The sequence below is a fragment of the Sinocyclocheilus grahami genome, unplaced genomic scaffold, assembly GCF_001515645.1.
Source record: "Sinocyclocheilus grahami isolate Dianchi unplaced genomic scaffold, SAMN03320097.WGS_v1.1 scaffold625.1, whole genome shotgun sequence".
In the NCBI taxonomy this organism is placed as follows: Eukaryota; Metazoa; Chordata; class Actinopteri; order Cypriniformes; family Cyprinidae; genus Sinocyclocheilus; species Sinocyclocheilus grahami.
In genome coordinates this window covers 314,847-329,054 of record NW_015505804.1, presented here as the reverse complement: position 1 = coordinate 329,054, position 14,208 = coordinate 314,847, and the positions used below count along the sequence as shown (strand labels likewise).

At 34.5% G+C, this 14,208-nt stretch overlaps 2 protein-coding genes across 4 annotated transcripts in view; one reads left to right on the top strand and one right to left on the bottom strand.

The window, feature by feature from the left end:
* Nucleotides 1-3,608, bottom strand: part of LOC107557953 (beta-1,4-galactosyltransferase 1-like) — an 11,306-nt gene extending 7,698 nt beyond the window's left edge. The window contains exons 1-2 of the mRNA XM_016241546.1: nucleotides 3,137-3,608; nucleotides 1,052-1,287 (exon numbers count right to left, since the gene is read on the bottom strand). Of these exons, the coding sequence (XP_016097032.1) occupies nucleotides 1,052-1,287; nucleotides 3,137-3,464 (564 nt within the window). The 5' untranslated portion in view covers nucleotides 3,465-3,608. The remainder of the gene's footprint in view (nucleotides 1-1,051; nucleotides 1,288-3,136) is intronic.
* A 1,299-nt stretch (nucleotides 3,609-4,907) lies between these two features.
* LOC107557952 (stimulated by retinoic acid gene 6 protein homolog) lies at nucleotides 4,908-14,208 on the top strand. Of its 3 annotated transcripts, none has more exons than XM_016241542.1 (18): nucleotides 4,908-5,080; nucleotides 5,685-5,745; nucleotides 6,004-6,104; nucleotides 6,208-6,338; nucleotides 6,442-6,562; nucleotides 6,687-6,732; nucleotides 6,935-7,063; nucleotides 9,205-9,272; nucleotides 9,353-9,464; nucleotides 9,558-9,714; nucleotides 10,339-10,414; nucleotides 10,530-10,611; nucleotides 10,719-10,767; nucleotides 11,007-11,124; nucleotides 11,285-11,404; nucleotides 13,114-13,277; nucleotides 13,541-13,687; nucleotides 13,771-14,208. In XM_016241542.1, coding segments are annotated over exons 1-18 (1,836 nt in total). In that variant the 5' UTR covers nucleotides 4,908-5,078; the 3' UTR covers nucleotides 13,923-14,208. The 3 variants fall into 3 exon arrangements, with proteins under 3 accessions (XP_016097028.1, XP_016097030.1, XP_016097031.1); XM_016241544.1 differs by having other exon boundaries at nucleotides 13,629-13,687; nucleotides 13,771-13,857; XM_016241545.1 differs by lacking the exon at nucleotides 13,771-14,208 and having other exon boundaries at nucleotides 13,548-13,629.

Sequence of the window (14,208 nt, the reverse complement as noted above, 5' to 3'; positions counted from 1 at the left end):
CCATACATTAATGGCACATTTGAGCAGCATTAGTAAACTGTGTAAATATAAAGAAATGCCAAATCACATGCAGGTTTTTTTCAGACCGGAGACCATAATCGTGTAATAATTAATTTTATTATGATATGAAACGTCCAATTTTTCTTTCAATAATGTTTTGCAAGAATTTCGTGATACTACATTTTTTTTTTATTTGTCATAGCAAGTTTTAAATTTCCTAAATTTTAAAAGTAGGATGGCTCACTTTTTATAAGATGACTGAAAATTTTACTTGAATTCGTAGTTTATTCTTACTTTTGGAAACCTAATTGTTTTATAATTACTATTATTATTATTATTATTATTATTTCTGTTGTTTCTAGAAGTAGTCATTTTGATAATAGTCAATAGAAAAAATGTAACCACACACACATTGTTTGTCCACAGAATAATTACACATTATTAAATAAAAAGCGGGACCTCAATTTCAGACTCAGTTAAGTTTTTTTTTTCTCTTTGTGCTCGTCATTCTCAAGCATAGAATTTCGGATATTGGCGTGTGCTCTTTTATATGGTAATGATATTAATTAGGGGGTGTTTACAAGGTGGAGATCTGCTTTTTACAGTGGTAACCAAGGCAACGCTGTATCACTGCTGTTCCATAAGCGCCACCTGCTGTCAGAGAGTGAATCTGTGTCTCATTCAGAGCTTCTGCTCTTTGTTTCGTGCAGATGTTTCATGTACTAGTCAGCTGCGCACAATTTCAAGATCATTTGCGATTTATAAATGTCACATCTAGAAGAAAGGCGTACGCATGTGTTTTTGTGCGCACGTTCGTTTCCTCTGAATCGCACTTACGCACTTTTGAGAAATGATCTTAGGAACAAATTTAGGACGGTTTATACACAACATTTTATAAATGAGGCCCCAGGTGTGGATTTCAGCTCACTGGTATATGTCTTGATTAGTGTGCAAACTAGTGAGTGTATTTGAGATCCGGATATCTCTTCTCCACCCTGCTCTGTCAACTGTGTAGGATGGAGTAAAGTTAATAAATAGTTTTGTGCTGTACCTGTTGTATGACATAAATCCCATAATCCAGCTGTTGTCTCTGTAGGATGGGGTGAAGGTAGTGGAGCCAGTACTTCAGGTGTTCACCTCTGTTTCTGAATGGGATGATTATTGCCACTTTTTGCAGAGCCACACAATCGCTGGGTTTATACCTGCCACCCATCACCAGCTGTGGATTGCCTTTATGCACCATATCCAGATTTACCGGCTCAGAAAATTCAACTCGCAGTGGACCCACTGAAAGGGGAATGGGGAGAAAGAATGACAGTAAGGGAAAGTGGGGGTCAGAAAGTTTGCAGACATGAAAGAGGAAGACCCTTCTTATGCACCAGTTTACTTCCTGTCTCAAACAAGCCAACTTCCTTTAATTTGTCCAACATTTCTAATAGTAAGTCAACAAATAGAAGAAGAACAAGAAAAAAAGAAGAAAGAATGAAACTTTGTTGTGGCCTAACTCTAGGGTCTAACTCTAACTAAATATAACATTTAGACAAATGTATGTTTTGCATGATGGTTAAACAACTAATTCAAAATATTCCTGATCCTTTATTGGTAGGGATGTAACGATTCACAGTGAGTCGGTTGAAAATCGATACAAATATGTATGACGATTCAAATCGGTTGAGATGATAAACGAATCGCGATTCATTTGGGGTAGGAGTTTATATGAATGTATCTCTGAGGGGAACTGACTGTCTTTAGAAAATTTAGATTATAGGCTATTTTCTTTTCATCTCGTCTCTGTACAATTCATATTAAAGCAGCGTTCATAACCAAGGCACGTTGTATCGCTGCTGTTCCATAAGCGCCACCTGCTGTCAGAGAGTGAATCTGCGTCTCATTCAGAGCTTCAGCTCTTTGTTTCGTGCAGATGTTCTATATAGTATAGTTTCACAAAACTAAAGTCAGAGCATTCTGTTTTTGTTTTAAAATGTCAAATTAAGCAATCTAATTTAGATTTTTTTTAAACCGCTCATGCTGCATGTATTCAGCATCTTTTGGATTGTGATTGAGGGTTTGTTTTAAAATTTCAATTTAGTTTTTTGTTATTTGACATATTTCTGTTTCACAAAGAAATGTGCAGCATTTTGTCCAAGCAATAAGAAAAGGACACCTTTTTATTTATAATCTGTCTTAAATCTAATTTTGTTTAGAAAAAATCTAATCGTGAGTTGAGTGAATCGTTACATCCCTATTTACTGGAGTAAAAAGTGTGACAACTAGCCCTATTCTCTTGAAGTAAAGTTAACACACACACACACACACACACACACATTGGGTTTCCATGTTTTATGGGGACATTCTGTAAGTGTAATGTAACTAAATTGTAAACTTTTTTTTTCAATTTATTGTCTGACAGCTCCCCTGTCCCCTTGTTGAGAGAAATCAGAAAATGTTACTAGTTCTAAAATAAATATGAATATGCATTAATTCATCTCACTCACAAAAAAAACAAAAAACAGATTCAGTATTCCTCAAAATGAATACAAATAATGCAACTCAGAATATGACACAAGCCTGCAATAATTAAATGTAATACAAATATCCTTTATGTATTTAATTCCATTCTATTAACCAATGTCTTTGCTTCTAACCTTCGATGATCCAGTTCAACCGTACTAATAAGCAAAAATTACTCTAGACAGACATTTGTGTGTCTTTTTTTATTGCTGAAGTGTGTTGAAATGTCTTCTTCTGCGTTCTACTGTACGGATCTAAATGTACTTTCCTTCAGCCTGAGGCTTATTCATTTCACTTTTGGTGTGAAAAGGCTTTTATATTTGCCAAAAATAGAACTTTTTTTATTTTAGAAACAAACAAGCAAGCCCTGTCCAGATTTAAAAAGTAGCGCAAAAGTAACGTAACGCATTACTTTCCATAAAAAGTAACGAAGTAACGTAATTAGTTACTTTTTTTATGGAGTAACGCAATATTGTAATGCATTACTTTTAAAAGTAACTTTCCCCAACACTGCCCATAAAGTAGGGAATGCCAGGACACACACAAAGAAAAAGAAAAAGAAAAGAAAAATCCCCAAATACAAAAGATGCACAAATACTTCAGTTTTAATTTCAGGTTAACTTACCCAAAAGTGGTGACGGCTCAGGACATGATTCTAGAACTGCGGGCTCCTCTACCAAGTCATATTTAATGACACTTCCATTAGTATAGATCAGTGTATTTACATCTACCTCTGTTCCATTGTCATACTGGATGCCAAGTGCGGCAGTTCTATGAGTTTGTGAATGAAATTGGTCAGAGTCTGATTGAATTAGTCGGTAATTCGTAAATGTCATAGGCGACTCTGTTAAATAAAAAAACAATGCAACGATGAGGTGAACCACGCAGAGGCACATGAGCACGACGCATGATTTGGTGAAGAAACCCACATTCAACAGAACCGACTCCTTCATTCTCAGAAGACTACGGAGACCACTTCAAAACACCTCTGCCTTGTCGTTCATCAGATGATCAGGATAATCCTTTTCGTGAAACTTTTTATGATACTGATCGCGTCTGACCACTGTAAATCGCAGTTTTCTACACATTGGTGAAGAGCTGTGTTGAAGAGCTCAGAAGTGACAGCGGTGGGCGTTTCTAGTGCACTTGTAACAGTGCTAGAAAAGGCTACAGTATAGCCTACGACCTATTATATATTATTAGGCTGATATTTAAATAAATTAAATTAATTCAAAATGTATACAATTAATTAAATTCAATAATTTCATCAAATTCCATTTCAAATGTAGTTATTCTAAGTGGTTGATTTATAACAATGGCAACAACAAAAAATCATATCTGCATAGGCCTATAATAAAAAATAAAAAAAATCTTTAGCCTAAGTCTTTACAAAGCGTGTACGTGTATTTGGAAATACAGTGGACAGTAATGAATTCTGTTGCATTAGAGAAAATATCAAACCAAGTGGCATTTGCAAACAGAAGATGCTAGATCTTTCGAAGTCAAGTACCCTCAAGTTTAAGCAGGTGTGATAGACAGCATAGTAACCACAAGTGGAGTGAATAGCCTATAAGTGGAAAGAACACTAACGTTTGACAACCTGAGAGTGCCCAAATGCATTTTCATCTAGCAAACTTGTTTTAATAAGTCACGTTTGATGTTTTGCTATGCAATGCTCTCACTCATTGGCCTACTCTAAAGTGTCTTTTTGGCTTGAGTCATTGTATATGTAGCCTAAATGGGAATCAAACAGACGTGACATATTTTGTACCTTAAATTATAGCATCCATAACTAGGCTACTGTAAACATTTCTTCAGCTTATTGAAAAAAGTGTAAGATATTTTTGAAGGTACAGATATTACATACATTGGATATCATACAGGTATTTAAATGGTTTATTAGAAATCATTTTCATTATGCAACAGTCAGTGATTGATTACTGATGGGCTCTTCTGAGCTCATCAACAGCGCCCCCAAGTGTTAGTTTGAGTGATCAGCAGCAAATCCTGCCATAACATGATTCTCACCTGTTATTTGCCCATCATCTGCATCACCTAGTTTGCTTACCATCGTAAGTTAACACTGATGCGTTGTATACTATGTATTTATTTACCATTTGCTGCTGAGAAAATGAATCTGAAATCGGGATGACACAAAGGTGAGCACTGAGTGTGAATTTAGAGTCAGTAGGCCTACATTTCAGCAGTGCTGTAGCACACAAGCAGAGAAACGGTGAACTCTAAACCATCTGCTCTAGTTCAACAGCAAGTCTTATCTATGTTTGGACTCATTACACAGTAACAGTACAGTCAATAAAATAAAACACACTGGCACATCTCTCGAGTTACACTACCGTGTGGCCTGGGTCAAAGGTTGTCCAGTCATGTGACTAGATATCTCCTAATTCAAGAAGTGAAAGCTTGACTTTATATGATAGTACACTTGAATTAGTATTTGTTATGAAGGCGAACAACTTTCAATCTAACTAGTCTTTGTCTACGAACAATATAGTATTAGAGGATCACTCCACCTGCAGAACGGGAGTCAACGTAAAACTTCAGAAATCATGTGAGTTATTCTGCTTTTGAAGAACTTTTCAGAGAATATTTGACAGTGTACTTAAGAAGGATATTCTGTATTTGGTGGGTTAGATTGTTTACATTATATTATATTTATATGAAAAGGTTCATTACCTAAACCAAGAATTTTGTCATCTAAACAGCTTACAGTAACACAGATTTTAAACTAATAACAAACTCATTTTAATTTATTTTTTGAATTAAAAACATGTTACGTTCTGTGAGACATATTCGTTTTTTTTTCTCGAGACAATAAATAAATTATTAAAATGTATTTAAAATTGACTTGATCATTAATATTTAAAAAAAAAAAAAATTCTGTTGATAAGGGGAAGTGTATTAAATAAATCTAATCTGTTGATATTAAGATTTTGCTTTTTTATTACACAACGTCTTATATACTAACAATAAAACAGTGATGATAATTACCCTGAAAATAATGCTTTGATTGTATAAAGTAAGTGGAGTAGTTTATATTTTCATCGTAATGTTACAGAAGCTGTTTTCATTCAGCTTCTATTTCATTGATTCATGCTGTGCTCTATCCCCTCGCTCATTCTTTCTCATATTTCTCTCTCCCCTCTTTCTCTTAGGGAGGAATGTCAGAATGGAATTTCAGTGGATTTGTTCCTGCATTGCTCTCTTGTTCCTGCTGTGAGTAATGCTTGCATTAGTCCAGAGAGAACTGTCTTTCCTCAGGACAAGCATGCAACACTTCCTCTAGAAGAGGAAGTAATGCTTCACTGTTATAAGAGCTGAAGTGATTACATGAATATTAGATTCTATTTTTACTAGTTGACGTCAACTGGTGTCCATATACTGTCTGTGTTTTATGCTTTATTAGAATTGTTACATCATTAGACTTCTCTCAGGGTGTATTTGTAATGTAGCATACTTCTTTTTCTGTTTTAGGTCTGCATTGTATTTCTGCTCTCATTTGTGCAGCGCAGAGCGAGGGCTCAACCTTTTGAGCATCGCTTTCCATATCTCAGGGGTCGATTTGGTATTGTGGTGTAAGTGATATCGGAACAAAATCTTTAGATCTAGGTTTAATATTTATATCTGTGTTTTCAGATGTCTTAGTGTTTTTTTAAGTGCGTGTGTGTTTCATTGCAGGCCATTAGATTTCATATGCAGTCTAAGTAACCGATGGTCTTATGGTTTTGCATTTGGTGCTATTGCTCCCAGTGTGATTCAGCTTTTCTCTGAGTCCTACACGCCATTTACTGTGCCTAACTGGGCTAAAGGTAGTTTTAATATAACTGTGCATACATTTCATATATTGGTTTGAACATTGATAATAATGAGAAATGTTTCTTCACCTTTATCTGTATGACCTGTCTCTTTCAGCTATTGTGTATGTGGTAGGAGCAATAGAAGTTGGCGTGGCCTACCTGCCATTCTTTGCTTGTCTTTCAACGCCAAACCGACTACTAGGAGGGGTTTTAGGTCTTTTATATACACTCATGTGGTACATGAAAAAACTCTTACTCAAACCTTCAGTCTAAAATCTTGGCAAGGCAAACATATTATCTGTAAAGGGATTTGTGAGTTGTTGAACCGACTGTTTATTTTTTATATTCTGTGGGTTTCAGGCTCATTGTGAGACTGTATGACACAATAAGCTGTCCCTCTGGAAAGGTGGGTGAATATGATTAATAATTAACTTTAATTGATTAATTAATAACATTATATTATTACTGATACCAGATAAGATTAGGTATACTTTTCTGAGTGTTCATAGCATGCAAAGGTGTCTTTGAATGGATATAATTTGTATAATCAAATATAATAATTTGTAGCTGGATAAATGCACAATTTAAAAATATTTTGCTGGTTGTAGATTTTAGGCCATCACGAGAAATTGATCATCCTATGGCCGTTCTTCCTATGTCTGTTTTTCCTGCTGGGACGGTTCGTGTATATCATTGTGAAGGCAGTAAGAATCCACCTGCAGCTGCAACCTGATGAGGTCGGATCATGAGTCTTGGTATAATTTAAGTTATTTTATCAATTTACAATGGGGTCATTCCGTGTCAACTCAACCAGAGTTCCCCGGCTAAATTTTTGATTTTGCTCATATTTTTTCTGAAAAAATATAAACATGTATAGTGATGAAAGCTAAAATATTAAATAACATGGATGAATATTTACTGAGTAATCCACTATTTTGTAGAGGGGGGTCATAATGGCAATTTTCACCTGAGATTCAGAGACAAATTACAGGGGTGTAAAAATGACTTCAGAAAGATGGCAGCATCATAACGCTATCTTTACAGAGAGATTGGTAGGTCTGTTTATCTGAGCAATCGTTGTTACATTATTTGCCAATGTTGACCGTTCAAAAATGGGGAAAAAGCACTTTTCAAGCTTTTTGCATGCCTGCAACTCAAGAAGTATTAAGAATAAGTGCAGTTGTTTTGACAGAAGGAAACAAGATACATTTCTAGTTTCAACATTATTTATTCCTCACATTCCTCTTTAAAAGAAAAGAAGTATCATATTAACGCAAAGTGACCCACATTTGGTTTTTGACGACTGAAAATGTGTACAATTTAACGATTTACACCTGGAGCCATATGGAAATTCCAATATATCTGGAACTGAACCATACAGGGCCTTAAAAATGATGCCGAAAGGAAAGTTTGTTAAGACCCAACATCTAAAAGGGCATTAAGATATCTTTAATACTTCCTGAGTTACAGGCATGCACACTTTGGAGAATATACTTGAAAAGTCATCTTTCCCCATTTGGGGGGTCATAATGGCAATTTTCACCTGAGATTCAGAGACAAATTACAGGGGTGTAAAAATGACTTCAGAAAGATGGCAGCATCATAACGCTATCTTTACAGAGAGATTGGTAGGTCTGTTTATCTGAGCAATCGTTGTTACATTATTTGCCAATGTTGACCGTTCAAAAATGGGGAAAAAGCACTTTTCAAGCTTTTTGCATGCCTGCAACTCAAGAAGTATTAAGAATAAGTGCAGTTGTTTTGACAGAAGGAAACAAGATACATTTCTAGTTTCAACATTATTTATTCCTCACATTCCTCTTTAAAAGAAAAGAAGTATCATATTAACGCAAAGTGACCCACATTTGGTTTTTGACGACTGAAAATGTGTACAATTTAACGATTTACACCTGGAGCCATATGGAAATTCCAATATATCTGGAACTGAACCATACAGGGCCTTAAAAATGATGCCGAAAGGAAAGTTTGTTAAGAGTTACAGGCATGCACACTTTGGAGAAAAAACTTGAAAAGTGCTCTTTCCCCATTTTTGAATAGTCACCAATAATGTGCTACATAATGCAACAAAGATTGCTAAAATCAACAGATTTTTATCAACAGACCTACCAAAAATTTGAGCCAGGGAAGTTTCTGAAATGGGGTTGATTTGACACGGAATGACCCAATAAGGTTCTATTAGGTGGCATTAGTTAATGCAATAGCTAAAACAAAAATAACAATGAACAATACTTTTACAGCATTTAGTAATCTTGTTAATGTTGCTGAAAATGTGTACAATTTAACGATTTACACCTGGAGCCATATGGAAATTCCAATATATCTGGAACTGAACCATACAGGGCCTTAAAAATGATGCCGAAAGGAAAGTTTGTTAAGACCCAACATCTAAAAGGGCATTAAGATATCTTTAATACTTCCTGAGTTACAGGCATGCACACTTTGGAGAAAAAACTTGAAAAGTGCTCTTTCCCCATTTTTGAATAGTCACCATTAGCACATAATGCAACAAAGATTGCTAAAATCAACAGATTTTTATTAACAGACCTACCAAAAACTTGAGCCAGGGAAGTTTCTGAAATGGGGTTGATTTGACACGGAATGACCCAATAAGGTTCTATTAGGTGGCATTAGTTAATGCAATAGCTAAAACAAAAATAACAATGAACAATACTTTTACAGCATTTATTAATCTTGTTAATGTTGATTTCTTCATATGCAGGTACATTTTTAACATTTCAAGTTGTATAATTTAACATGTGCATAATGCACCAACATGAATCTACAGTGAACAATAGTATATTAATAAATTAAAAAGATTAATGTTTCATTATAAGAGTAATGTTTCTCTGTTAAATAGAGCGAGGAGGATCTACAATTCCATCAGTTCAGATATGTACAGACTTTACTGAAATGCCCCCCTGAACGGTACACACTCATCCAACGTTAATGCATGTATTACTGTATTTACACCAATCAGCCAATATCAGTCTTCTATTGTCCCTCAGGCCAGAAGAAAAGAGTTGGTTCCGTAGAAGAGTGTATGACTGGGATCCTCATTTTAAATTCCCTAATAGGATGATTGGCACCTCCATTATCTCTTTGATTGGCTTGTACACGGTCAGTCGTCACTCAATAATGCACACACACATTATTTATTGAGTTTTTTTAGTAATTAAAGCTAAAAATGCAAATGTGTTTGTCTGTTTGTAGATGACCCTTGCGGACTACAGCTTGAGTGACTACACCTTTGACAAACTAGATGCTTTGAAGAACTCACTTGCAGAGATTGCATCGTCCTGTAATGAAACAAACAATTTGTTCACGTCCCTCATTCCCAGGATGAATGAGTTCAGCTTTGTTGCAAGAAGTAAGATATAAGAGCCGCCTTTTTTCTTTTTGCTTCTATTTATAGTCACTGTACATATTACACTACCATTCAAAAGTTTGGAGTCAGTAAGATTTTTATTGAATAAAATTAATAATTTTATTCAGAAAGGATGCATTAAATTGATCAAAAGTGACAGTATAAATGTTTACGTTGCTACAAAATATTTCTATTTAAAAAAAATGCTGGTCTTTTAAACATTCTATGAAAAAGAAATCAAAGAATCCTGAAAAATGTATCATGGTTTCCACAAAATATTAAGCGCCATAATAGTCAGAATAATTTTCAACATTGATAATAATAAGAAATGCTTCTTCAGCATCAAATCAACCTATCAGAATGCTTTCTGAAAGAGTATGTGACACTGAAGACTGGAGTAATGGCTGCTGAAAATTCAGCTTTGCCATCACAGGAATAAATTATATTTTCAAATTCAAATAGAAAGCAGTTGTTTTCAATTATAATAATACAATAAACAATATCACTGTTTTTACTGTATTTGTATTTTTTTATCAAATAAATGCAGCCTTGGTGAGCATAAGAGACTTCTTTCAAAACATAGATGTACAATGATTTAATGTTTTTTAAATTTTTGTTTTTTCTCAGGGTCTTGGTTGGCGACAACCATTTTTTCCACTCTCACATCTGTTACTTACACTTTTCACGCGCTAGTATGTTACAGGTATGCTTATTTACGCATTCTTTATGTATAAAATTCAACATTATAGCACTTTCAGTAATTAAAATCAAATCATTAAAAAAAACTACCAAATAGCAAGCTCCATTTATGACTGCAGGAAACATTTAAAGAGGTTGTGGAAAGGACAGAAAACTTTTCTTCCAGAGAAGTTCCATAAACCAAGCCCTGCAGTCAGTGTAGTGAGTAAAGGTTTTCATTGGGTTTCCTCTTTGACTGACTGAAAAAACATCTCAGTTGCATTTAGGGAAGGCTGTTGATCATAATGCCAAGTGCTTTTCTTTCTCAGGCTGCTATAACAAGATATTCAGGCTGGCAGATTGCCTTCACTCTGTGGGGTATGTAAATTTCTCTCTAAAATTTTGAATACATGTTTAGTTTTCATGTAGTGGTGTGGCGAGATCAGCTGAGTTTACCTTCTGTTCAGAGAGGTCAATAACTTCACGGGCATCTGTGTTTTGCATGCTTTGCTTACTTTTGTAGTGTTGTTAGTCAAAGTGACTCAAATATATGAAAGAATTTGATGACGATATTGATTGTTTGTTGTATTAAATAAACTGACTTTTTGTTTCTGCAGGGTTTCTGATAGTTCACTTTGTGCAGTTTTTTTTTGCCTTGCTGTTTGTGTATGGAGTTGTTCTTCCAATCCAGAAGGGACACTTTCTTAGCTGGCTTTCTAGTGTAGGCATTATTCTGTGAGTTCTATTAAAACATCTCATAACCAAATTAATGTTTCATAAGCATAATAACAAGAACTTGCATGATGACATTATATTTTATAGCTAACATCATGTTAATTTATTAATGATATGCAGTGTTTGAATAGCATTAAAACTGTGTTTTGTGTGATTGCAGGCTGACAATACTCTTAGTGATAGCCTTGGTGGTAGTGCAGATTATTCTGGTCCAAGTATTTTTCCTGCAGGACAAACTCTCACCTGATGACAAAGAAAAGCCCCTTGCACTCAACAACAGGTAGGACAACAACAAAGCACCTTTTCAAATGAAAAACGATGATACTGTGAATATGCATTGACCTTAAACAGTCACGATAAGGTGTTATGGGTGATAAACCAATCATATACGCTGCTGTTCAAAAGTTTGGGATCAGAAAAAATTTATAATGGCCCGGTTTCACAGACGGGGCTTAGACTAAGCCAGGATTAGATCATAGTTCAATTAAGACATTTAAGCTATTTTTATAAACGTGCTTAGAACAAAACATTACTGGTGTGCATCTTGAGACAAAACAAAGGCACTGATATGCTTCCAGTTGAAACAGCTCAGACTTACATTTTAGTCTAGGACTAAGCTTAAGTCTTGTCTGTGAAACCCGGAGGAATGTGTTTTAAAGATGCCTCTTCTGTTCATCATGGCTGCATTTATTTGTCAAAAAATACTGAAAAAACACTAATATTGTAAAATATTTTTACCATTAAAAATACTGGTTTTCTTTTTTAATATACTTTAAAATATAATTTATTTCTGTGATGCAATGCTGAATTTTCATCAGCATCATTACTCCGGTCTTCAGTGTCATACGATCCTTCAGAAATCATTCTAATATGCTGATTAATTATCAATGTTGGAAACCGTTGTGTTGCTTAATATTTTTTGGAACCTGTGATATTTTTTCATGATTATAAATAAAGTTAAAAAGAACAGCGTTCATTTAAAATGGAAATCTTTTCCAACAATATAAGTCTTTATTACCACTTTTTAACACATCCGTGCTGAATAAAAGCATTCATTTCTTTCAAAGAAAAGAAAAAAAAGAAAAAATATTGACCCCAAACTTTTGAACAGTAGTGTAAATTGTAACAAAAGATCTCTATTTTGAATATATGCTGTTCTTTTTATAAATTTTTTATCAATTATCAATCTTTTTATTATGTATTTATAAATCAGCATATTAGAATGATTTCTGAAGGATCATGTGACACTGAAGACTGCTGTAATGAAAATAGAAATGAAATAATAGAATGAAAATAGAAAACCATTATTTGAAATTGCAATAATATTTCACAATATCACTGTTTTTTTTCTGTATTTCTGATCCAATAAATGCAGCCATAATGAGCAGAAGAGACTTCTTTTAAAAACATTAAAAATCTTACTGATCCCAAACTTTTGAACGGTAGTGTATGCTACCGTTGAAATTTTTGGGGTGGGTCAGATTTTTAAAAAATGTTTTGAAAGAAGTCTTTTATGCTCACAATGGTCTGCAAATATCTGATGAGTAATACAGTAAAAAAGTTAATAATATGAAATATTATTAGAATGTAAAATTACTGTTTTATATTCAATATACATGTAATTTATTCCTAATGGCAAAGCTGAATTTTCAGCATCATTCCAGTCTGTCACATGATCATTCAGAATTCGTTCTAATATGCTGATTTCTGTTCAAGAAACATTTCTTATTATTATTGATTCTAAAACAGCTGAGCTGCTTAATATTTTTGTGTATTTAAAATAATTTTTGATGAATAGGAATTTCTATTTGGAATAGAAATGTGTTAACATTATTAATGTCTTTACTGTCACTTTTGACCAATTTTAATGTGCCCTTGCTGAATAAAAGTATTAATGTCTTTCCAAAAAATTACCTTATTCATTTGTTTGGTAGTGCATATATTTAAAAAAAAAAAACTATTTGAATATCTTCTCTTCTCCTTCCACAGAAAAGCGTTCCACTGCTTTAACTACTTCTTCTTCTTCTATAATGTGGTTATGGGGCTGAGCAACTGCATTTTGCGCCTTTTAAGCAGCTGCATTGTGGGTACATGGCTGGTGTCACGCATTGATCGGACCATCATGCAGCGGGGCTATGAGTCCATGGATCCAGGTAATAATGACAAATGCAGTGATGTACAGTGAAAAAAACCCTTTAATTTATTCTCAAAGTGGATAATAGGAACATGATCATTTGAATTATCTTATTTATTATTGTTTATTTAATTATATTTAGGTATTTATGTTCATTAAAAATAATTAATTAATTAATTAATTACATTTGGGTGATTTTTTTTAATACCTTTACCTATTATATCTTCCAGTATTTTTGTACAATGGTTATTATAATGTTTTTTTTTTGGGGGGGGGGGGCAGGATATAGTACATGGATAGGGATGATATTTGCCGATCATTACCATAGCAACCCAGTTATGGTGTCTTTCTGCCATCTACTGCTTGGCAGAACACTGGAGAAACAAGGACCTGCAGTGTCCTCTTATGCAACCTTTAGCAATAAAACAGGTAACAATGATAGATATATGATAGCACAAATTCAGAAAAACAGACATCTAATAAAATAACTGTGCCTGTCTGCTGTTTAACAGGATGTTCAGTAAGGGGCAGAGTACACATGCGCTGGCTGCTGCTGTACACACTGCTGAGGAACCCTGCACTCATCCTGTTGAGAAAGAGAAAAACATTGGCACAGAATGACAACCAAGACCCACTCCTCTTAGCCCGAGCCATCGCCTCATAGGCTCAACAAGCAGCTGAACTGGACAACAGCAAAACTGCAGAAACAGAACCAACACAGTCAGATACCTGAAAGAGCTGGAGCTCCTGAAATCGATTCCTGGAGCGCAGGAGTAGGGTTTTGTGTCTGCAACTTTGAGGTCATCTATATTCTATTGCACTTCTGACTAATTTTTAGGAGATAGAGACTTGAAAAAGGACCAAAAAGACTGATGACTCATCTGCATTTGTCAAATAAAATGTGACCCTGGACCACAAAACCAGTCATAAGTGTATACATCATCTGTATA

What these genes read in the sequence shown, in the direction of transcription:
- LOC107557952 (XM_016241542.1), top strand. An exon ending in GGTCGATTTGGTATTGTGGT is followed by an intron (nt 6,105 to 6,207) that starts GTAAGTGATATC and finishes GTTTCATTGCAG; the next exon opens with GCCATTAGATTTCATATGCA. An exon ending in TCTAGTGTAGGCATTATTCT is followed by an intron (nt 11,125 to 11,284) that starts GTGAGTTCTATT and finishes GTGTGATTGCAG; the next exon opens with GCTGACAATACTCTTAGTGA.